This window comes from Thamnophis elegans, chromosome 4 (assembly GCF_009769535.1).
Source record: "Thamnophis elegans isolate rThaEle1 chromosome 4, rThaEle1.pri, whole genome shotgun sequence".
NCBI lineage: Eukaryota > Metazoa > Chordata > Lepidosauria > Squamata > Colubridae > Thamnophis > Thamnophis elegans.
The window spans coordinates 125933373-125957393 of NC_045544.1; the positions used below are offsets into that span (position 1 = coordinate 125933373).

Consider the following 24021-nt stretch of genomic DNA (forward strand, 5'->3'; position numbering starts at 1 on the left):
TCTTGCCTCAGCGCCCCCCCCCCTCCCCGATATCTCCGCGTCCGACGCGGCTCCCGAGTGGTTCTCGTCCTTCCGAGTGAAGGATTTGCCTCCGAGGGGTCGGTTGGGGAAGCGTCCATCTCTCCCCCTCCCAACACACACCCCCTCCCTCCGTTCGGAGACAGCTGGACTGTCAGAGAGTTGGGGCCCGGGGGGAGGCCCTTGGCAAGGCACGCGCCGTCCTGTGTGTGTGGGGGGGCGTGTGAGTGTGTCCCGCGAAGTGGGGGGTCCCCTCCACACACACCAGCCAGGTGCGAAGGTCCGGGAGACCCCCAGCAGCTGTCCTGCCTCCCCCTCATCAAATGTCGACGTCGTCTGAGGGAAACAGGAGAGGGGGGGGGAACTCCCTTATCCCGCGCCCCTTCGGGTGTATATGTGTGTGTAAAAAAAACACGCCAAAACAAAACGAAGCAACTTCTCTTTGCTTTAAGGCTCCGTGGTATTGACAAGTGAGGGGAGAGGGCGCCTTTCATGTTGGCAACCCCGAAGCGGAGAAAGCTCCGACCGAGAAGTACTTTTGAACCCCATCTCTCCCCCCTCGCGCCCACCCGCTCTCCACACCAGGCGAACCCGGTTTCCAAAGACGCCGTCTGTGTGCCTGTATATACGCGTGTATGTGTAAGGAGGGGGGGGGGGGAGAGAATCCAGAGCCTAGCCACCTTACTGTCTCGCTGCCTTCGGATCGGAGCGTTCCGTTACTCTTAATTTATTGCCTGCTTTTTGCAGCGGGGGGGCGGGGAGAGGAAGAGGGGGAAGGCGCGCGCGAGAGACGGGAGAGTCTTCGCCAAGGAAGGACCAGCGAACAGCCATTACTTTGCTGGGCTTGCTCAGAGCGTTCTCGACGTTCTCCCCGCGCCCCCCTCCTCCTTTCCCGGGGCTGACATTCCTTGGGAGTCTCCCGTCTTGCGGACCCCCCCCCTTCCCGCCGCTCCCCCTTCTCGCTTCCTCCAGCTCTCCCTCCTCCCTCGCTCTCTCGCTTCCACCGGAGGGGGGTGGGGGAACCGAAGTTGGCGATTGGGGAGGGGGGGAGAGAGAGCGAGAGAGCGAGAGAGAGCGAGGAAGCAGGGGGAAAAAGGGAGGGATAAGGCAGTGTGGAGTTGTGGAGTGGAGGGCGGGCGGCGGGAGGGAGGGAGGGGGGGTTGCGCGGATAAAGAGCCATGGACGGATCCGCGCTCTGCAACGGCTTCCGCAAGAAACGGCGATCCAGATCGCAGCGCAATCGGGAAAGGCGATCCAAAGGCGGATTATTACAAGGTGGCCCCGGCGGGGATTTGGGGGTCGGCGGTCCCGGGGAGCCGCGGAGAACCCGAGCGGCTTCCATCCTTTCTTCCTCCGGCTCGGATCTTGAAAACAATGGCAAGCCGCCGTCCCGACCGAAACCCCCCCGGAGGAAGCGGAGGGAGTCTTCCTCCCCCGAAGAAGATATCGTGGACGGCTTCGCCCTGGCCAGCTTTGTCACTCTGGAAGCCTTAGAGGTAAGGGACACCCCCCGCCCCAAACCAGCCCCCCTCCCTCTCCCCTACCCCGCATCGCTTCCATCACAGCGGCTTCGGGGAGGTTGGGGGGGGGGGAAGAGAAACCGGAGAAGTGGAGCGCGGGGAGGGTGTGTGTGGAGTCGGAAGCGTGGTGTGTGTGCGCGCCGGAGTCCCATTGTTTGCTGATGGGGGGAATGGCAGCCGAAAGGGAAAGGGGAGATTTTAAAAAAAACCGTGTGTGTGTGTATGCAACGTCTGCGCGCGTGGAAAGGAAAGAGCCTCGCGCCTCCCGGCTGTGTTGGGATAACAATGCAGACTTGGCACGCGCGCGCGCACCCCCGCCTCTCCCTCCCCGCCCGCTTTCTCCAAATATTGATCGAGCTAGATACAGGGAGGGCGCGCGCGCGCCTGTGTGCTTTTGTGTGTGTGTGTGTGTGTGTAAGAGCGCGCGCGCACGTGTGTGTGTGTATGTGTGTGTGCCTGAGTGTGAGAGTCTATTTTGGTTTGGGCTGCAGTTTGACGGATGCGCCGATTTCTGAGGAAGGGCGTTTTTGAATAGGGTTCGCCTGCGCTCGCTCCAGCTGTTGGGGAGTGGTGCTCGGCTTCCTACGGGCGGGAGGGAGGGAGAGAGGCAGGAGGAACCGGGAGTGTGGGGAGGGGGGGCGTAGTATTCCCCGGGCCTGAGAAGCCGAGAAGGCGGGGCCTGGTGCAACTTGCAAAGGGGGTGTGTGCGCGCGAACCATGCTTGATTGGACTCTCCTCCGTGCTCCAGAAGGGGATTTATTTATTTATTGTCCCTTTCAAGCGTGCGGGGAGCCGGAGAGAAAGAAAGAGGGTGGATGGATGGATGGGAAGAGGGAGGCGGAAGAAGGGGGCAACAGGAGAGAAAGAGCTGCGGTCCCCGAGCGTAATCTCCTTTCTAAGGGGTTGGTCGTCCGTATAGTTGACAGCTGCCCAAAGTCGGAGATTCCGCGGCGGCTGGCAAAAATAGAAAGTGGTTGCTGGGATCTTGGTCGGGGTGGGGATGGTGGGGATGGGGCAGACTGAGGAGTTTGCGTCCCCCCCCCAAAAAAATCCCCACAATTGGGCAGCTTCTCCTCCTCGGCGTCCCGATCGAAGCTCGATCTGATCAGAGTAGAGCTAATCAGGAGTGAAGCGAGATCTTACACCTGGAGATAAATTCTTGCAGTGCGGAGTTGGGGAGGGGGGAGGAGGAAGGACAGGCGGATTTGGAAGAGATCAGGTGCGATACCAGGTGCAATAAAATGTTGACAACCCCCCTCCCTTTTGATGCTGTGATAAGGAATGCCAGCTGGGCAGAAGTGGACTTTCCTCCTCCCCCCCCCAATCCCTGAGTCTAGTAGTCTTTTTGGAGGGTCCTATGACCTCCTGTTAACAATCACCTTGAAGCCAATGCTTTGTCAATTTCAGCTTTTCTTTCCTTCTTGGTCAATTTCACAGAACTTTGAACTTCTGGGGTGCCCTGACTCTTTTTTTTTTCTTTTCTTTTTTGCATTGGTCCTTTAAGATTTTAGCCTGCAGTATCAGAAGCGGTTTGTGTGAAGGTTTGTGTGAAGGTGTTCATCCAAGATGTCCTTCCCCCAGGTCACATTTGAAAGAGAGGGGGGGGAATGAAATTTTGGAGCAGGTCCTTGATTTAGAGAATTGACTTTTCCTGTCATTTTTATATGAATGGAGAGGGTGGGACTAGATGACCCAAAGGTCCCAGAGTCTGGCATGGTTGCCATTGGAGAGCTGTTGTTTTTGATGTATCTGCGCGGAGAAAGATTCGTAAAAGAAGAGTTTATGCTTTGTGATTTGATTTGGTGTTCTACATTTCTTGGGAAAGCTGACCAAATTTGGGCTGGCGTCCTTTCTCCTTCCAAAAAGTACTTTGTTGAATGTTAAGTTCCAGACAGGCCTTGAAACTATCTTTGGAAACGACCAGACGGTGACCTAGATGAAGCATCAATAATTATGAAATCTATTCCAGGAATATAGGATGTGGATGTGCCGCTTGCGTGTGTGTGTGTGTGTGTATATGTGTGCGTGATATTCTAAAATACAAGTAATCCTCGACTTACAACAGTTCATTTAGTGACCATTCAAATGAACAGTGGCAGTGAAAAGAGTGACTTATGACTGCTTTTTCACATTTATGACCATTGCAGCATCTCCATGGACCTATGGTCAAAATTCAGACATTTAGAAACTGATCCATATTGATGACGATTGTACTGTCATGTCTTGGGGGGTCATGCAATCACGTTTTGTGACCGTCTATCAAACAAAGTCAATGGAGAAACCAGATTCATTTAACAACCATGTTACTAACTTAACAGCTGCAGCAATTCACGTTAAGTGATTAAACTGTGGCAAGAATGGTTGTAAAATGGGGTAAAATTCACTTAACAACTGTCTCACTTAGCAACAGAAATGTTGGGCTCAGCTGTGGTCGTACGTCGAGGACTACCTGTACAGGGCCAAGCATCATCCCGGTGACTTCTGCTTTGAAAAGGATGGATTATTATGAAACTGTGTCCTTAGTTGACAGAATTGTAAGGAGACATTGATTTTTGCCTTGTATATACTGAGTTATACATTCAACTGTCCCTGAGTGTTTACATTCCCCAGTTCCCTTTCTGCCTCTGTTTTACTTTTTTTAAAAACCAAACAAACTACTAACATGGTCGTCTGTTTTGTTCATATAAACCCTCCTTTGATTGAGTTCAAGTGTTCTTGACTTCATGGACATGTCTGTTTTTGTAACCGTACACAAGTGGTTTGCCTCTGCCTTTTTTTAGCATGCTTTCTGGTTTCCCAGTGAATCCTGCCTACCTAGCATCACTAAGTGGTCTCCCATCCTAGCCAGACCCATAATTTGGTATTTTGAAAGTAAATGCGACATAGAATTCAATTTAAATTTATTTGAACATTGTTTTAGTATTGTAATTCAACACCAAAGGGGTTTGCACCCTAATCTGAAATGTGGGTTTTTCTTAATGTTAAGTGTTCAGATAGAAATCGTTATAACTCTGCAGAGGAGTATGGAGTTAATTTGAATAAAGAAATGTACAAATTGTTAACAGAAAGTAAACAGATACTCAGTAAAGAATTATGACCCCAAAGAATTATGTCTTGATTCTGTGTGGTGTGATGTAGAAGCAGAGGGGAAACTTTCAAAAGGTTTTCAAGATTGTGTCATTATACTTTATAACAATAGAGTTCCAGTAGTTTGTGCACTGTCTGTTCCTTGCACTGGTTTACCTCTAAGGTCTGACAAATTCATAATCTCATGTTCCAATGTATACAGTGTTGAATGTTGCTGTTGCTATTTATATATTACTTGGATTTTAGCAGTGTTCATTAGTTGCAGGATCCAATCTGAGTCGGTCACCTTGACCAAAGGTTTATTCAGGCTTCTCCTGGAGCCCATGGTCAAAGAATTTGTCTCTCTCCAAAATATTGTTAGTTTTTTGTTTTAAAAATGCTATATTCAGCTATTGAAGCTAATTACTGAAATATTGAAAAATATAACCTAATTCTCTGATGCCTATAAATTCCATTTATTTATTTTGCGATTTGGGTTTTCCTTTTTCAACACTTTTTGGGTTTTCTTTACCTTTCTTTACTTTTACCTTTTTTTAATAATACATATGAATTTATTTAACTTCCAAGGTCTTTATCTAAGCCTTTCCTTGGTCTTAATGCCAAATGTAATAACCTACTAATAACTACTTTGTTTTACTTGTTGGTGAAAGCATCTTATTGAAAGCTTTTCCTTGTGCTTTCCATAAGTAATCTATTAAGTCACAAAATCCAGAATCTGAATTTCTCCTGGTTTAAAAGAAGTGCATATGTTTCAAAGCATGGTTTTCTTTGAGTAAGATGGAGAAGAATCATTTTTTTTCTTGCAGAATTAAAAAAAAAGAGCATACAGGTAGTCCTCACTTAATGACCACAATTGAGCCCAGAATTTTCATCACAAGTCGTTGTGGTCACTAAGTGGCTCACCACATGACCTGACTTGATTGTAAAATTGTTTCTACGATGGTTGTAATCACGGTGGTTAAGGGAATCATGTGTTTGTTAAGAAGATCCATTACCCTGAATGAGTGTTTTGCTAGAAACCAAGGAAAAACATTGGAAACTGGCAAAAAATAAGTTGCAAATTACAGTCTTGTGACAGCAACCGGTTGTAAATGCAAAATAGGATCAAATGACTTTGCCAGGAAGGAGGAATCCGCCTTAATTTCATTAAGTGAGGACTACCTGATCTTTGTAAGCAGTGCTGCAGTAAATATCTGATAATGAAGTCATAATCTAAGCCAGTGGTCAGCAACCTTAAACACTCAAAGAGCCACAAAGGTCCTAATCAGAAGCCCCCTATTCAATTCTAGAGCTGACCGGAAGTTCGGTTCCCCCACCATAGAGTCACTTCCTAGTGCACCGTCCTTTTTCCTCTACCTGTCCTAACCGAAACCCCTATCAATTGTGGAGTCAACCAGCTACAGGGAACCGCAGCAGAGGGATGAAAGAGCCACATGCGGCTCCAGAGCCGCGGGTTGCTAACCCCTGATCTAAGCAATAGTCTCTTGGTCTTCAAGAGACAGCACCTAACTGGAATGGAATTTTAAGGCTATTCTAACTGCCTTTGTAATTTAAGAAACTCAAGTCTTGTCATAGTAAAAGAGAAAAAATAATAAGGTGGGTAGGTGAGAACTTTGCACTTGCCTAAACACTTATCTCAACACATTTCAAAACATCCTTCAGAGTCATCGTCTCCTCAAAGAATAACCTTCCAAGACTAGGCAAGGTATTCTCTCATGGTTTGCTTTGAATCATAGTTTACTTAAATGCTCCATAATTGCCCGGTTCATATGTAATAGGAAGCCATTAACTATGGTTTAAAAATCACAACGACTAAGCCAACATTACAACAAGGCTTGAGGTTGATGTCTTGTTTAAAGTAGGAAAGCAATTGCTATAAAATGATATAAAAATGTCAGTGTGAGTAAAAGTGGCAAAACCCCTCAATAGTCAGGTGCTTCCTGAAATTAGAGCTTATCTTGTGTGTGTGTTTTTTTAAAACTTCTTTTCTGCATCTCATAGGGTATAAATTGTATAGATCTGAAGCTGCGATGCACTGACTTGGGAAAACTCAGACCAACATAATTGGACTGTCTTTTGAGTAAGCAAGCATGACTGCTTCTTGACATCTAAAGAATAAGCCGGATCAGTTCATACTATCTATATCATCCGTTTAGATCTGGAATAAGTGCGAGTATCCATGTCATACCTTTATTAATTCCTTAAGAAAGTGACTTCTTTTCCTCTGCTTGCATAACTGCCACTGTTGGGGCCAGAAAAAGAGAAATTAAAAAGTCTGTTTTGAGAAGATGCTGACGGGTGCCATAGTTTTCCTGTGCATGCTCTGATTTACTGTTTCTCCTCTGAAACCGTATTACAGGTAGTCCTCAACTTACAACAGTTCATTTAGTGACCGTTCAAAGTTACAATGGCATTAAAAAATGACTTTTTAAAAAAATATATTTTTATTTTTTTAAAATGCAAATAATGCAAACATAGTGCATATACATCTAAATACCAAAAAAGGGAAAAAAAACTAATATTGCAGTGCACACCCACCCCCTAAAGACCCTGTTTTCCCCCCTTATATTTCTTCCTTTATAACAACTAAAATATTTACAATATATTCCAATTGTGCCCTTATCCCCTCCAAAACAACATATATTCTTTGGTTAGTTTATTCCCTTTACCTTCCACCAACACTGATTTTATAAAATCCCTCCATATTTTATTATAATTGTTTGCTGTGATCATCCCTTTTAAAATTTAATTTCCATTGTTAATTTATCATTTGTTGCCATACTCCAAATGTCATTATACCACTCATTTCTTTGAATATCCCAATTTCATCCCCAATATTTAGCCAACACTAATCTAGCTGCCATTATTCAATTTACAATCAATTCCTTTTTTGTTTCATTTATATCCGTTTTTTCCAAGAGAGAGAGAGGGGGGGGGAGAGGGGGGGAGAGAGAGGGGGGGGGAGAGAGAGAGGTGTGTGACTTATGACCATTTTTCACACTTACAAATGTTGCAGCATCCCCATGGTCATGTGACGAAAAAATTCAGATGCTTGGCAACTGACTCATATTTATGACGGTTGCAGCATTCTGGGGTCATGCAATCCCCTTTTGTGACCACCTGCCAAACAAAATCAATGGGGAAGCCTGATTCACTTAGCAACTATGTTACTTTACTGCAGGGGTTCACTTAACAATTGTGGCAAGAAAGGGCGCAGAACAGGGCAAACCTCACCTAACATTTGTCTCACTTAGCAACAGAAATTGTGATCGTAAGTTGAGAACTACCTGTATTACAAAGCTCTACAAAATTCACTGCCCTGCCTCAATTGGTTCCAAATCCTGGGGTACCCAAAATTTGCAAAATTTTAGGTCTATGCAAAAAACCCTAAAACTTTGCATTCCCCATTCAGCTTCCTTTGCTTTATGTCCATGTTGCTTTATGGTTCGTATGTTTGTATGAGGGGAACAATCTGAATGGTTTCTATAAAGGAGAACTGCAAAGCTATCAAGCCACCATTTACTTCGAAGGCCCTGTTTGAAATTCCTAAACCAATAGATTTGTAAGCAAGACATGTGAAGAATTGCTGTCTGTGGGAAACTGAACACCACCTCCCCATAGGTTTTCCAGAGCTGGCAAAATGCTACTCTGATGGTAGTTTTAAAAACATCACAGTTCAGCGAGAAATATATTGGTTCACCTCTATAATGCATCTTTCTTCATAAGTCTGGAACTGTTCTAAAACTGGCACAAAATTCTTGGATAGAAGTGCCTTTTATCCATATATTAGTCTCTTTTGAATTGAGTCCAATTTCTGGTGACTTCATTGAACACATTTATGCAGTTTTCCTAGCAACAGCATAGACATTATGAGAAAACAGAGTATTATAGCTATTTTCTGGCATTGTTTCTCTTTTGCAGAGTAAGGATTTCTTAGTGCTCACTCATCTAAGAACTAACGGGGGCCAATCCAGATTAGCTTCCAAGTTCAGCCAAGCATTGCTAAAAGCACTGGGAGTGAGGAGCAAATGGCAAAATGTGCACTGCAACACAAGGATACAAATTGAATGACTTACCTACTTGGGTACAATGTTGCAACGTCATTACAAAAGGTCAATTCATGTCCTACCTTTGAGAAGGGTTATATTGGACGCACAGTTTCTATGGAGGTTCTCCATCAAAGGCAATGCAATCCTGAATTGCATTAAGAGAGGGATACAATGAGGATGGGAGGTACCAATACCACTCTATAAAGCCTTAGTAAGACCACACCTAGAGTACTGCATCCAGTTTTGGTCACCACAGTATAAAAAAAAAGATGTGGAGACTCTAAAAAGAGTACAGAGAAGAGCAACCATGATGATTAGGGGACCGGAGGCTAAAACATAGGAAAACATATGACAAACGGTTGCAGGAACTGGGCATGGCTAGTCCAGGGAAGAGAAGGACCAGGGGACACATAATAGCAGTGTTCCAATATTTGAAGGGCTGCTACAGAGAGGAAGGGGTCAAGCTATTCTCCAAGACACCTGAAGGCCAGACAAGGAATAATGGATGGAAAACTGAACAAGGAGAGATTCAACCTAGAAATAAGGAAAAATTTTCTGACAGTGAGAACAATCAAACAACGGAACAGAAGTTGCCTTCAGAAGTTGTGGGAGCTTCATCACTGGAAGCTTTCAAGAAGATATTGGACTGCCATTTATCAGAAATGGTGTAGGGTCTGCTTGGGCAGGGAGTTGGACTAGATGACTTACAAGGTCCCTTCTAATTCTGTTAGTCTGTATCTGTAACATCCAGGTCATGGTTGTCCCAAAGATGCTGTTCAAAAGGCAACTGGACTTCCTTGGTTTTTTTTTTCCCCTTGAAAATGTTTTGCTTCTCATCCAAGAGGCTTCTTCAGTTCCCCACCATTCAGCCAGAATTGAAGAAGCTTCTTGGATGAGAAGCGAAATCTTTAAAAAAAAAAAATCCACAAGAAAGTCCAGCTGCTTTTTGAATAGCATCTTTGGGATTGTATGCTTAAGGCTAAGTGTACAAAAACGCTACTGTTTTCCAAAGGACTTCTTTTCAAAGAATCCCATATTGATCCAAAAACTTGTTTCAAGAACATAAAAGAATATATAAAACAAAGCCCCACGTGTTTAAGAGACAAGTAGATTCATTGCCGTACAAATCCATTTCAGGAAGTCTTTGGGATTGGAACATCCATTGCTAAGCAAGTGGGTCATTAAGTGAGTCTTAACTAATTTCTATGACCTTTTTGCAATGGCTGTTAAGCTAACCATGTGGTCATTAAGCAAATCTGGCTCTCCCCACTGAATTTGCTTGTTGAAAGCCAGTTGGGAAGCTTGCAAATGGCAATCACATGACACCCCCCCCCCCAGGATGCCCCAACCAATTGCCATGTATCTGAATTTCATCATGTGACTGTGGGGGATGCTGTGATGGTCATAAGTGTGAGGACAGCACTTTTTTCAGTGCTACAACATAGCAATAGCAATAGCAGTAGACTTATATACCGCTTCATAGGCCTTTCAGGCCTCTCTAAGCGGTTTACAGAGAGTCAGCATATTGCCCCCAACAATCTGGGTCCTCATTTTACCCACCTCGGAAGGATGGAAGGCTGAGTCAACCCTGAGCCGGTGAGATTTGAACCGCTGACCTGCTGATCTAGCAGTAGCCTGCAGTGCTGCATTTAACCACTTCGCCACCTTGGCTCTTTTAATATAATAATAACATGAATGGTTGTAAGTTGAGGACTACCTATATATCAATTTCCTTCATCGTGGGAAGTATGTCCTCAACTTACAGCAGTAGTGACAGTTCAAACTTACAACTGCATTGAAATTTTTTTTCCACACTTATGACCATTGCAACATTTCCATGATCACATGATCAAAATTCAGACTCTTGGCCACTGATTCATATTTATGACAGTTGCGGGGTCATGTGATCACTTTTTGGGACCTTCTGGCCAGCAAAGTCAAATGAGGGAATCCAGATTCACTTAACAACCATGTTAATGATTTAACAACCATAGTGTTTCACTTAACAACTGCGGCAAGAAAAGTCATAAAATGAGGTAAACTCGCTTAACGAATGTTTCACTTAGAAACATAAATTTGGGGTTCAATTGTGGTCATAACTCGAGGACTACCTGCAGCTGGTAAACTCTGGAAGAGATTGTGCCAGGAATGGCATTGTTGGAGAGGGAGTTTGGGACAGAAGGCCCCAAAGGGCAGAATGAGGATCTAGGTGGGCTTCACACATCCTGAAGAAAGTGAAGTAACCTACTTTAAATCTCAACCATCTTCCAGACCATTAAGCTTAAGAGCCTTAAAAAAAAAATCTGTTGTAAAGTGCACCATCTAAAGAATATTTGGAATGTGTCCACCACATATTTTAATTGACCTAGCCAGGTCTGGATGTTAATCTTTTATCAACAACACTGCTTGGTCTGTGTTCCCTGAAATGGTTCTGCAGCCATGAAAGCTTTAGTGTAATTATCACAGTTTGTACTTTTCTGCATGTTGAGTGTACAATAGATGTATTTGCCACTGTAGGATAATCTTTGCATCCGATGGCCCAATCTTTGAACCTTTCTGAATGCATCTGCCTTTTAAGATGTGACAATGCATAATGTGGTCAGATCATTTTCTAGAGGAGAAAACAATTACTCATAAGAGGGGGCCCTTGAAGGATACTGTCAGGCCTGTCCCAACTTAATCTCTTATCAAAGAAAGACCCCGGACTCCATTTGTGGTGAAAGGTACACTTTTAATAAAAGCCAAGTGAACCCCATGGACAAGGTTCCTCCAGGCCTTCCTGTCCTCTACCATCCCTCCAAGTCCATTTAAGCTCACGCCTACTGCTTCAGTCACTCCATCCAGCCATCTCATTCTCTGTTGTCCCCTTCTTCTTTTGCCTTCAATCTTTCCCAGCATTAGCCTCTTCTCCAGTGAGTCTTTTCTTCTCATTAAGTGGCCAAAGTATTTGAGTTTCCTCTTATTTATTTATTTATTTATTTATTTATTTATTTATTTATTTAGTTAGTTAGTTAGTTAGTTAGTTAGTTAGTTAGTTAGTTAGTTAGTTAGTTAGTTTGTATGCAGCCCACTCTCTAGAGACTCAGGGCGGCTTACAAGTAAAAAAAGGGAAGGGGAAGACATACAAAAACAAAACAACATTAAAAGGTCCACAATATTCACACTTAGGATGGGGCTGGACAAAGTCAACAGCCCTAGGCCTGCCGGAACAGCCAGGTCTTGGTCGCTTTGCGGAAGGCCGGAAGGGTAGTAAGGGTCTGGATCTCAATGGGGAGATCATTCCATAGAGCCGGAGCAGCTACAGAGAAGGCCCTTCCCCAGGGAGTCACCAGCCGACATTGACCGGCAGATGGAATCCGGAGGAGGCCTAGTCTGTGTGATCTTATAGGCCTCTTCAGGATCTAACCTTCTAAAGAGCAGTCAGAGTTGATCTCCTCTGGGACTGACAGGTTTGATCACCTTGCAGTCCAAGGACTCTCAGGAATTTTTTCCAGCACCAGAGTTCAAAGACCTCAATTCTTTGGTGCTCAGCCTTTCTTATGGTCCAACTTTCACAGCCATTCATTGCAACTGGGAAAACCATAGCCTTGACTAGACACACTTTTGTTGGCAGGGTGATGTCTCTGCTTTTTAGTATGCTGTCTAGATTTGCCATAGCTTTCCTCCTCAGGAGCAAGTATCTTTTAATTTCTTGCTTGCAGTCTCCATCTGCGGTGATCTTGGAGCCCAGGAAAATAAAGTCTATCACTACCTTCAAGTGGATTACAATAAAGCGAAGCCGGGTCTGAGATTTGTGCACCAAAATTCTCTGGTTAACTTTTCCTCTGTCCCACTCCTCCCCTTCCAGTACTCCTCTTATCCAATTAGATTTGAAGAAATTCTTTTGGGAATGGTCTCTACAATGTCAGGCAAGATGGTGAGCCGTTGCATTCCATTCCCCTGGTTTTGACCTTGCACTGGTGAGATGATTTCTCTGGAAGGTATGGTGAGCGGTCAGTGTTCCTCTCCTCCCAACAGCTCCCTCTTCCAAAGTTTATGGCAGGCTGGCAGCTAGCAAGGTGAACCTGAAGAGTATGAATGGTGGCTCTGATGGGTACATTTAAATCTAAGAGAGGTTTGAGAGCTGCTTCTGTTCAAGAATGGAATTTATATCAATGTTGAGGGTAGCCTGGCTATTATATTGATGACCAGCTGGTGCTCAGATCCTAAATACAGGTATTTACTCAACTTACAAACATTTGTTTAGTTGTTTACCCTTCAAAGTTACAACAACACTAAAAAAAGTGATTTACGACTGTTTTTCACACTTACGACCATTGGAGCACCTCCATAGACGTGATCAAAATTCAGGTTCTCAGCAACTGGCATGTACTTAAGACTATTGCATTATTGCACCCGTCCTGGGTGGGTGGGGAGTTACATGATAACCCTTTGTAACCTTTCCACCCAGCTTTTGATAAGCAAAGTCAGTGGGGGAAACCAGATTTGCACAATGTCCACGTGATTCACTTAATAACTGCAGTGATTCCCTCTAATGTGCAACAAAAGGGCGTAAACTGAAGCGCAACTCACTTCATAATTGCCTTGCGCCTTAACTATGAAAACTTTGCTCTCAATCGTGACCGTAAGTTGAAGACGACCCACCTTGGATAAAGAGAAATAATCTAGTGTTAGAAATAGGTTTTTGGGTTACTCATGAGTGCGTGTTCTCCATCTCCGAAGGGTGCATGTGTGTGTGTGTGTGTTTGTTTGTTTCTGTGTGCCTTCAAGTCAGCCTAGCAGCTGCTTTGATCCCCAGCCCTGCAGTTTTCTTGGCAACAATTTTCAAAAACGGGCTGCATTGCCTTATCCTTAGCGCTGAGAGACAGAGATCAGTCCAAGGTCATGCAGTGGATTTTGTTGTCATATAACTCCTTGTGTAGGTGTGACGGTCACCCATGGCCCAGTGCATAACAGGGCATGCGCAGCCATGCTGAACCACACAGGAAAAAAACAAGCTCCTAAAGAACATAACATCCTGATAGTACTCCATAACATCCTGATAGTTCACTCTAGATGTGCCTTACCCAATGACGCCCAGGATTTGACCATATATAGACAGAACTTCCTTGAGCAGTAGATTAGCAATTGTATTTTGACAGGCTGTCTTAAATCACATGCTGATTGCTCCTCCTGCCTTTGTCCTATCTCAATAAAAGGGGCTTCCAGACCCCCAATCTGGGTCGCTCCATCCCAAGAAAGCTCGTGTCCGTGTCTTTTCTCAACATTGGCCTCATGGACGAACCACGGGTACTTCACAGATTTTATGCAGGGTTAAAATTCAGTCTCCAGCTTTCTAGCTTAGGGCTTGGACTGCCACACCAAACTGGTTCTCGGTCTCCCCAACGACTAGGAAGAAATATAAGCATCCATACGCTGTTTCCCAGACTTTTCTGCAATGCTCCTTTGGAAGCCTGTGATCACCCCCTCTCCCTCTCCCCCTCCCCCCCTCTCTGTAGGCAACAGGGAGCACCATCTCCTTGACATTTTACTATTATAAATAACTAAGGGAGTATTTGATTCCCCCCCAAGTTCTTCATTTCATTTCATTTATTTTGTGTGTGTGTGTGTATATATATATATAATAAGGTGGGTGTCATACATTCTAATACAAATAGAATTAGTAGAATTAATCATAGTTATTAGATTCAACCAACGTATATATTTCTAATAGCAATACACATTTATATTAAATTATCATCTATCATTATTTAATTATTTCATGTTTCCTCTTGCTGTTGCTTTTATTTTATTGTGCAAAAGTGTATACATTAATATTCCCCCTTTCTCTTATTTCAATCGCTTGATTTTTTTTTTTTAAGTAACCACCAACATCTTTTGTCCTGCTGTTTCTTAGAGGTTAATCTCTTTTGTTCTAAAATTCAGATTGAATCTAGAGAGCTCCAAGAGATCTTGGGAACTTACATCTTTATCCTGGGTAAATACAGGTAGTCCATGACTGCAATTCAGCCCAAAATTTATGTTGCTAAGTGAGAAGTTCATTAAGTGACTTTTGTCCCATTTTACGATTTTTCTCACCGCATTTGTTAAGTGAATCACTGCAGTTGTTAAATTAAATCAGACACAGTTGTTAAGTGAATCCAGCTTCCCCATTGACTTTGCTTGTCACAAAGTGGCAAATGGGGATCATGTGACCTTAGGACACTGCAACCGTCATAAGTATGATGCGTCTGAATGTAAATCACATGGCCATGGGGATGCTGCAATGGTCATAAGTGTGAAAAATAGCCTTAAGTCACGCTTTTCAGTGCCGTTGTAACTGTAACTTGGAACGGTCACTAAATGAACTATTGTAAGTCGAGGACTATCTGTATGTCCCTATTCAATGAAAGCATTGCTTGAAGCAATTCTTACGCCTGGCACATGTCCCATGCTTGCGAGTGTGCAGACACTCAATTTTGGGCACACAGTTCTGCAAGTACCACTTTCAGTTAGTGTTCATTAGATTAACTGGTGTTCTGTCAATATGTGTGATTGTAATTGGCTGGAAAAGAGGAGAAAAGAGAACACTGGGCCAGTTTCTGCAGAGACTGTAGTCCTATTTTCTGACGATGGCTGTCCTCCAAAGTCTGAATTCTTCTGCAGAGAATACAGTAGAGAGTAGTCCAAAGGTGCTTTTTCCAGGAGTGCTACTCAGGTGACCCTGAGGACAGAGATAAACCTCCAAGGGATTTAACGACCCTCTAAAACAGGGGTGTCAAACTCGATTTCATTGAGGGCTGCATGAGGGTTGCGTTTGACCTTGAGGGGCTGGGGTGGGCGTGGCCAGGGTGGGCATGGCCTGCATGACATCACTCGTGCCGGGGGGGGGGAGGGAGGGCGCCTGAGATGGCCCAAGCACTCTGCTAGTGAAAACAGGCTCCCGGGCCCTGCAGATCTCTGCTAGCAAAAATCGAGCTGGGGGGGTGGTGGTGCGTGCAGCCACTCCAAGTACTGGTTTTGCCAGCAGAGGGCTGCAGGAGGATGTTGTGGCCAAAAGTGGAGCCTGGGACAGCTGTGCATGGAGCTCCATTTTTGTTGGCAATGGCACTGCGGGCTGATCCTTCGTTGTTTCCAGGGCGTCCCCGTCGGCCAGATCTAAGCATCCCATGGGCCGGATTCGACCCACGGACCTTGAGTTTGATACCCCTGCTCTAAAATGATGCAAATGACCAGATGTCTGGAAGGAACCCACTATCTTGTCAGAGCTGAAGAAGCTTCTTGGATGAGAAGTGAAGAAAAAATCAAGAAAGTCCAGTTGCCTCCTGAAAAAGCACCTGAGGGACAATACAGTAGAAACATGGACAGAAGAGAGCACAGCTCCAGAGCAGTGTTTCTCAACCTTGACCTCTTGAAGATAGGTGGACTTCAACTTCCAGAATTCCCTAGCCAGCATGCTGGCTGGTGAATTCTGGGAGTTGAAGTCCACACTGTTCTGACCCAGGCTTCCTTAACAAGCAAGAAGCAGAGTCTTGGTCCCGGCAAAACCCTTTTTATTTACACAACTGTGAATTCCTTTCATTCACAGTCCACAAGACTTAGCAAACAGTCTTTCAGATGGTTGTTTATCAAATACGAACCTTATCTCATTTGGCGAGCTGCCAAATAACTAGTTCCAAACTCAGGGCAAGGCCAAACTTGGCACAGAGTCTCTTATAGTTACAAACAGAACTTTTCTCTTTTGACACGACCAAATGAACTTATTGTTTCCTGCAAAAGCCCCCTCCCCATTCACTCCTCTTTTGTTTCCTATGGGAAGGGCCAATCACCTCCAAGGTGTGGCTTTACTCTTAAGTCAACCCTGCTTTCTTAGTTGTTCTTGTCAGCTCTGTGCATGCAGACATTGGGAACAGGCTCCAGCTGTTCTTCTGCCTCATTGCTGACTAGCTGCCTCTGATGCAAAGCCCTCCTCAATCCCCAGGACTGGCCCATATTCCTCCCCAACCTCCTCACTGTCTGACTCTGCTGCCAGCTCCACTGACTGCCGGCAACACACACATCTTCAAGTGGCTAAGATTGAGTAACTCTGCTCTACTGTAATGGTGGACCAGCTTTTGGTGACTAGGGTGACTAAGCATTTGGGATGTGGCATGGCCTGCAATAAATGGGATGGGAGGGACCATCTTGTGCATTTGGATATAGTTTGGATTTCTTCTCCTTTGCTTTCGGAGAGCAGAGTTTTGAGATTTTCTTAGTTATTTAGAAGTAACTGAAAACTATATGGGATTTTACACTATGGTTTTCGAGCATCCCTATCATGAAATAACAAGAAATCAATCAATCAATCAATCAATCAATCAATCAATCAATCAATCAAAGAGTTGGAAAGGACCTTGGAGGTCTTCTAGTCCAACCCTCTGCTCAAGCAGGAGACCCTATACCATTTTAGACAGGTGGCTGTCCAATCTCTTCTTAAAAATCTCCTGTGATGAAGCACCTACAACTTCTGAAGGCAAGCCGTTCCACTGGTTAATTGTCTTCACTGTTAAGACGTTTCTCCTTAATTCCAGGTTGCTTCTCTCCTTGATTAGTTTCCATCCATTGTTTCTTGTCCTGCCTTCGGGTGCTTTGGAAAATAAGCTGACCCTCCTCTTCTTTGTGGCAGCCCCTCAAATACTGCAATGCTGCTATGCCATGAATCATGCTGCCCAATGTTGGCAGTTGGTTGGAACAGACTCAGAGTTTGAAATGTCCCTCATGTTGACTACCAGTAGCCTCCAGCTGTTTGGACTTCAGTGCCTTAGCCAGCAGATTTAAAGGATCCAGATTGGAAGATGTTTCTCTTAAACCAAACTGTATAGATCAGAAGGCCAGAGTCCGCGCTTTGGAATTCTGCTGATGTATCCAATATGTGAGGCTCATATTTTACCACCCCAGTAAATGCCTCTGTCTTTGGCTAGCCTTGAGGCAGAGAATAATATATCCCTTTGGATGTCAGCTGTGAAAATGCACACTGGTCCAGTGCATTGGCTAAATGGTCTCCCTGAGAAAACACAACACACTCTCCTGACACGCAAACAAATGTTCAGGAGGCTTTCTCGCTCGCATTCCAGATCTGTCTAATATCATTCCCCCCCACTGAGTGAATATAATTGCAAGCAGTTGTTCAATTACTTTTCATGTGATCCTGCCAGATGTTGCTTGCAGCTCTTCTGTGCTCTGAATGGAGCAGGAAGAAAAGTGATCTAAAGCTGTTGGAGAAGGAGGAGAAAGAAAGCGAATGACCACCTCCCTCCCTCCCTCCCTCCCTCTGTCCGTCCCTCTCTCTTTCTCTCTCTCTCCAATTTGCAAACAGTTAATGCTGACAGACAGAAATAAAGGTCATTTCACCAGTGCTACAGCTGCTCCTTTTTCAGTTAAGTGGAGAACACTTCTGGGGCTTCATAACATGCTCTTCAGTGCTTTAACTAAACGTTTGGCAGTGATTTTACGTGGTGGTTTGGTTTTATGTATTGCCAAGAGGTCAATGGGTCTGGTGAGCTACTTGATAAATGTATATTGCCCTTAACACCACCATCATGTTCATCATCATCCCTCCTTTTCTTTTCCCTACTTCCACAAAAAAATGCCATTGTGAATGCCAAGATTTCAATGGTTGGTCTCCCTCCCTCCCTCCATCTCTCTATCTATGGTAGGGTAGAGTAGGGTAGGGTAGGTAGTGTAGGGAGGACAGGACAGTTATTTATTGGTTAAATGTGATTGGACACAAAAGGAATTCGTCTGCAGTGCGTAAGTTTTCAGTATATATACAAGCAACAAGTGATAGATTATGACCATATCAGAAAATACAATAATCATATCTGTCTGTCCGTCTCTCTCTCTTATTTTCCATCCATCCATCCTCCACAGTATTTGTCTGTCTGTCTGTCTGTCTGTCTGTCTGTCTCTCTCTCTCTTATCTTCCATCCATCCACAGTATTTGTCTGTCTGTCTCTGTCCATCCATCCATCTATCCATCCCACCTTTATTGTTTTTATAAATAAATCAAACTGGTGAACATAGAAAATATTTCTTCTTTCTCTTTCTATTGTAATATCAAGTGTGTTGTTGTGTGTCTATTTAAATTCTAGTGCACGTTCCTAATTTTGAACAGCTATTATTAATGTTGAACAGCATACAGATTAAATTCCCTTTTCATTCTCTTTATTTTCTGAGGTAGAGGGATGCTTTGACTATTATTATTATTTTTTGTATGTGTGTATGATGCATAGTCACTCAACTTCTTCCTCTAATGGCTTATAAATGCACATGGATATAGAGAGCCTTTTTGGTGCATACTAAAGGAACCAGGCAAAAAACCCAGCTAGCCTTGAGTTCTAGTCCTCCCTTGGAGCACCTTGGGCCAGTCTTTCTCTTTCAGCCCTAGGAAGAAGGCAATGGCAAACCATTTCCAAAAAAAATCGTATCAAAAAACCTGTCCGGTAACCACTGAGCTGTGGTGGTACAGTGGTTAGAATGCAATATTGCAGGCTGATTCTGCTCACTGCCTGGAGTTCGATCCTGACTGGCTCAAGGTTGACTCAGCCTTCCATCCAGGGGTGGGATTCTACCGGTAGCTCCAACTATCAGCTGGGAATGAACTGGTTTGCTCCGACTTTGAAGTGGGCCCACCCTCCCGCCCCTGCGCTATACTCACCTATATTTCCTTTTCTGAAGCTCAGCTGATCATATCTGCGAACTCTGCGTACTGCACTCTGCAAACTGATTGTTAAACCAGTAGAATCCCACCCCTGCTTCCATCCTTCCAAGGTGGGTAAAATGAGGGCCCAGATTGTAGGGGACAATATGCTGACTCTGTAAACCACTTAGAGAGGGCTGTAAAGCACTGGGAAGCAGTATATAAGTCTAAGTGGTTATTGCTAATCACTAAGAGTCAACACTTTTCTTGAAGAACAGCCAGCCAGATACACAAACACACACACATGCACACACACACACACGCGCGCACAGAGACCCACACACACACCACTAAGACTTGCCTACAGAATGAAAAGTGATTGGTATCTTGCAGTCCAGACTGTATATTTGCGAGTTGTTGCTTCTCTTGGATTTCCTTGAACTGCTTGGAATCAAGCCAGCATAATCCCAGGACAGCAGCAATTTTAAGAGTGCAGTGTTTCTGGAATCATTCTTTTTAAAGAGTCTGAATGCATTTGAAGTTTCCACTTAACTGTTTTTGAACTTAAGGTGCTTATCTCCCTGCTATAGGGTAGGCTTTTTTTGTCTTGAAAAAAAAAAGGCAATGAGAAAATTTGGGATCTAACTATATCAAGGAGCAATGGGTGGAAACTAATCAAGGAGAGAAGCAACTTAGAACTAAGGAGAAATTTCCTGACAGCTAGAACAATTAATCAGTGGAACAGAAGTTGCCAACAGAAGTTGTGAATGCCCCAACACTGGACTTTAAAAAAAAGATATTGGACAATCATTTGTCTGGTATAGCATTTTCTGCCTAAGCAGGGGGTTAGACTAGAAGACCTCCAAAGTCCCTTCCAACTCTGTTATTCTATTTTAGAATGCTTGCAGAATTGATGATGGGTTAATGTTTAAAGATTAAGGATTCTTGAACATTCCGATAGGACCATATTGTTCTTTTCTTCTGATCAGCACATTGTTCCAAACTGATTGATTTTTTTTTGTTCTGTAATTGGTTCCTCAGTTTGAAACATCTATAGTTCTTTTGCTTCCCAAAGAGATGCAGAGTGTATTGCAGACAAAAGGATATGATTTACCCATCATAACAACCTTTTCATGGTTTGTTTGCTTGTTTCTTTGGAAAAATTCGGGCCAGGTTTTTTTTTTTTAACCCACCGAATCCGTAAGACAAGATAAAAGATTACAAACAATATGCCACAATCCTGCTAATACTACAACACAGGAAACAGAGAAAAAGAAACAGACAGCACCCCAAAAAGCTTTATTGTCATGGAAATAAACACTGTGATTAAATGCCTGGGAAAATAGAATAGATTTAGCTTAGTTGTAATTCTACCCCTCGCAAGTGGGAATTGTGTTGTGAGATTCTGACTCATCAACTCTTTAGATGTTCATATCCTGATGTACCTTTAAGAACTAGAAAATAATTGACTTTTACAGGTTACAGTGTGTCTTATCACCTGAGCAAAGAATTACTATCCTGAATTGGATAGAAAACACTTGAGAGAGATTCTTGACTTACAAACACAATTGGGGCCGGAATTTCTGTTGCTAAGCAAGGCAGTTGTTAAGTGAGCCATGTCCGATTTTACGATCTTGTGTCATGGTTATTAAGCGAATCACTGTAGTTGTGAAAAGGTCGTTTAAATGAATCTGGCACCCCCCTGTTGGAAGGAATGTACTTCTGGGTTCAGTTCCAAGTGGGGGAAAAGACACTGGATTCATGGAAGTTGGAAACTCCAGAAAGAAAGAAAGTTTATTGATGAACAGGAAGGAATTCCTGTTGGAAGGAATCTGGCACCCCCCTGTTGGAAGGAATGTACTTCTGGGTTCAGTTCCAAGTGGGGGAAAAGACACTGGATTCATGGAAGTTGGAAACTCCAGAAAGAAAGAAAGTTTATTGATGAACAGGATCACTTGGCTGGAGATGCTGGGGGAAAAAGGGAAGAGATGCTGAGAATGTCCTGGTTTTATGCCCTCTCTGGGCTTTTGAATTTGAGCTTGTATTCTGAGTGGTTGTCAGACTCCCCTGGGGTGACTCTGTAGGCTGTTCTGAGTCCCAGGCTTGGTTGAGCCTTTGCTGGGTGATGATGTAATGAAAGGGCTTTGGGATTCCTATTATGTCTCTGCCTGAAGGAGGTAGATCTTTGTTATGTAGAATAGATTGGCTCAGGCCTTAATGGCCCATTGACTAAGATGGTGGCGGGGGGATTGAGTTTCTGCCTAAAATATGTCCCAAAATATCTCATTTTCCTTGGAGAGGGGTGAGGGCTAACTTCCTACACTCCCATTGACTTTGCTTGTGAAAAGCTGGCTGGGAAGGGCACAAATGTTGATCACATGACCCAGTCATAATAAATAAATGCCAGTTTGCCAAGTGTCTGAATTTTGATCTTGCGATTGTGGGGATCCTTTGACTGTTGTAAGTGCAAGAACTGGTTATAATCCACTTATTTCAATGCCGTTGTAACTTTGCACAGCCACTAAAGCAATATGTTGTAAGTCGAAGACTACTTGTTAATTAATTAGGGCATCTTTTGGAAACCTGACATTCTTCATAGTGAGGGGCGGAGTTTCCAGGATGGGTTGATCTTATCCTCTCGTTGATTGGACTGAGTCAGATAAGCTCTTGGTATACGCCCCTGGTCCACCAGGCACTGCCCAGTTATCTACTCAGTCCCTCAACTGGACGGTTTGCCATCCTGGATCTCCGATAATTTGGAAAGAATTTTAAAGAAAGAAATAGGATTAATTCATCTCCCTACAGCAGCAGCCACAAGTGACCTGGACAGCTCCCCGAGCTGCAAGAAAGCTTGCCAAAAGCCCTCTTGAGGGGCACGCTGCCCAGGCATCTGAGTGAGGCAAGTATCACTCAGAAAAGGAAATCTGCTGGGCAAGCAGGAAACAAAGGGCACAAGCCTTCCAAAGGCAAGCCATGCCGCGGAGGCTACAGCGGCACAAGAGTGCTCCGCCGCTCCCCACAGGGTTGAGCGGTGAGCCGCGGCTTCCTCAAGCCCCGCAGGGCACGAATCAGGCCACCGGCAAACGAGGGTGGTGCTGGATCCCCGCCCAGAAGGTGAGCCTCGCCACGGGAACTCTGCCGGATGCTGGAGCGCTCCGCTGCTCCCCACTGGGTTGAGCAGTGAACCGCGGCTTCCCAAATGCTGCGGAGCGCCCGCGCCATTATCCACATGGCCCACGTTGCTGGAGGAGGTCCACGGGCAGAGCAAAGCCTCTAGTGGTGCCAGAAAGAGGCAGAAGAAGTAAAAACCGACGGCAGAGGTGCACGGCAGCTCCTTGGAGCACAAACCACCAGAACAGGAAATTTCAAGGAGACACCCTTTGCCTCCTGGCACGGGTGCCATCTTGAAGCCGGGAGGAGCCACGTGTTCCAAGATGGCGGCGCCCAGCGGCAACGAGGAGACCGGCAGGACTCAAGTACCTGCAGCAACAGCCAGCAGCCCCACCAGAGAGGCAGAGGATCAACCAAGGTTAGTGACCACCCCAGAGGCTGCCCAGAAGTGGTGGGGAAGCAAAGGCTAGAGATAAGAAGCACCTTTCCCCCAGGGCGGAGCTGGAGGCAAAGGGTGGTCACAAGCCTTCCAAGCCATCTAAGTATGAAAGGTGAAGGCACAGGAAGCTGGAGCAGCTCTAGAAAAAGGCAAGTGGCCTTAAGTCCATTCCAGACCTGGGACAGAAGGGGAAGGCCCCAGGAATCCCTGCAACAGGCGGGGCTACAGGGAGGCATCCACATTGCAAGCAAGGATCCCTATTGATACATCAGGTCTTTGGGGTCTTCCTTAAGGGTGGCAATCCCCCCACATATGGCTTCCCTGGGATCAGCCATGCCCATGGGGATACCACCTCTGGTTTTCCCCACACACAGGTGGGCATGGGTTCCAGCCAGCAACCCCCACAGGGGTCCCCAATTTTCAAGACCTAATGATGTGGGCCTTCCAGCAATGCATGACAGCGGCATTTCAGCAGCCACAAATGCAACCTCAAGTAGCATCCTCTCCTAGGATACCAGAGGGGCTGGAAACCCAGGGGGAAAGACAGCTCTAGTTCCTCAGCCTCATCACAAGAGGACAGTGACTTGGATTGCGAGGAGGGGGAAGTTAGGGAGGATAAACTATCCAAAGATGAAAGCATGCCCCCTCTTAAGCCAGCCTTCACTGGGTTGTTCCAGCCCTTATTGTATAAGTCACTCCTGTTCAAAGCCAAGGTAGCCGCCAAACTTGGAAACAGAGCAGCAGAAGCACCACCTCAGCACCAGGGGTTTTCTGCAGAAACCATCTTTGATGAGCAGGCCATTGAGGCTGACACAGTGCCAACTTCCAAGGCCTTCCTTGAGTCGGTCAAGCGCCAATGGGCTGCCCCCATAGCAGGGCCCACACCCCCATCCACAGACAAGACCTTCTTCAGTGTGGACCAGGACATGGCCGGGGTGCTATAGCAATAGCAATAGCAGTAGACTTATATACCGCTTCTTAGGGCTTTCAGCCCTCTCTAAGCGGTTTACAGAGAGTCAGCATATTGCCCCCAACAATCTGGGTCCTCATTTTACCCACCTCGGAAGGATGGAAGGCTGAGTCAACCCTGAGCCGGTGAGATTTGAACCGCTGAACTGCTGATCTAGCAGTAGCCTGCAG

The 24021-nt window shown here is 45.0% G+C and overlaps 1 protein-coding gene across 1 annotated transcript in view; it reads left to right on the forward strand.

Moving 5' to 3' along the window:
* The first annotated feature begins 1196 nt into the window (after positions 1 to 1196).
* LOC116507789 (autism susceptibility gene 2 protein-like) overlaps positions 1197 to 24021 on the forward strand; it is a 497199-nt gene continuing 474374 nt past the window's right edge. Inside the window, exon 1 of the mRNA XM_032216120.1 lies at positions 1197 to 1514. Within this exon, the coding sequence (XP_032072011.1) occupies positions 1197 to 1514 (318 nt within the window). The remainder of the gene's footprint in view (positions 1515 to 24021) is intronic.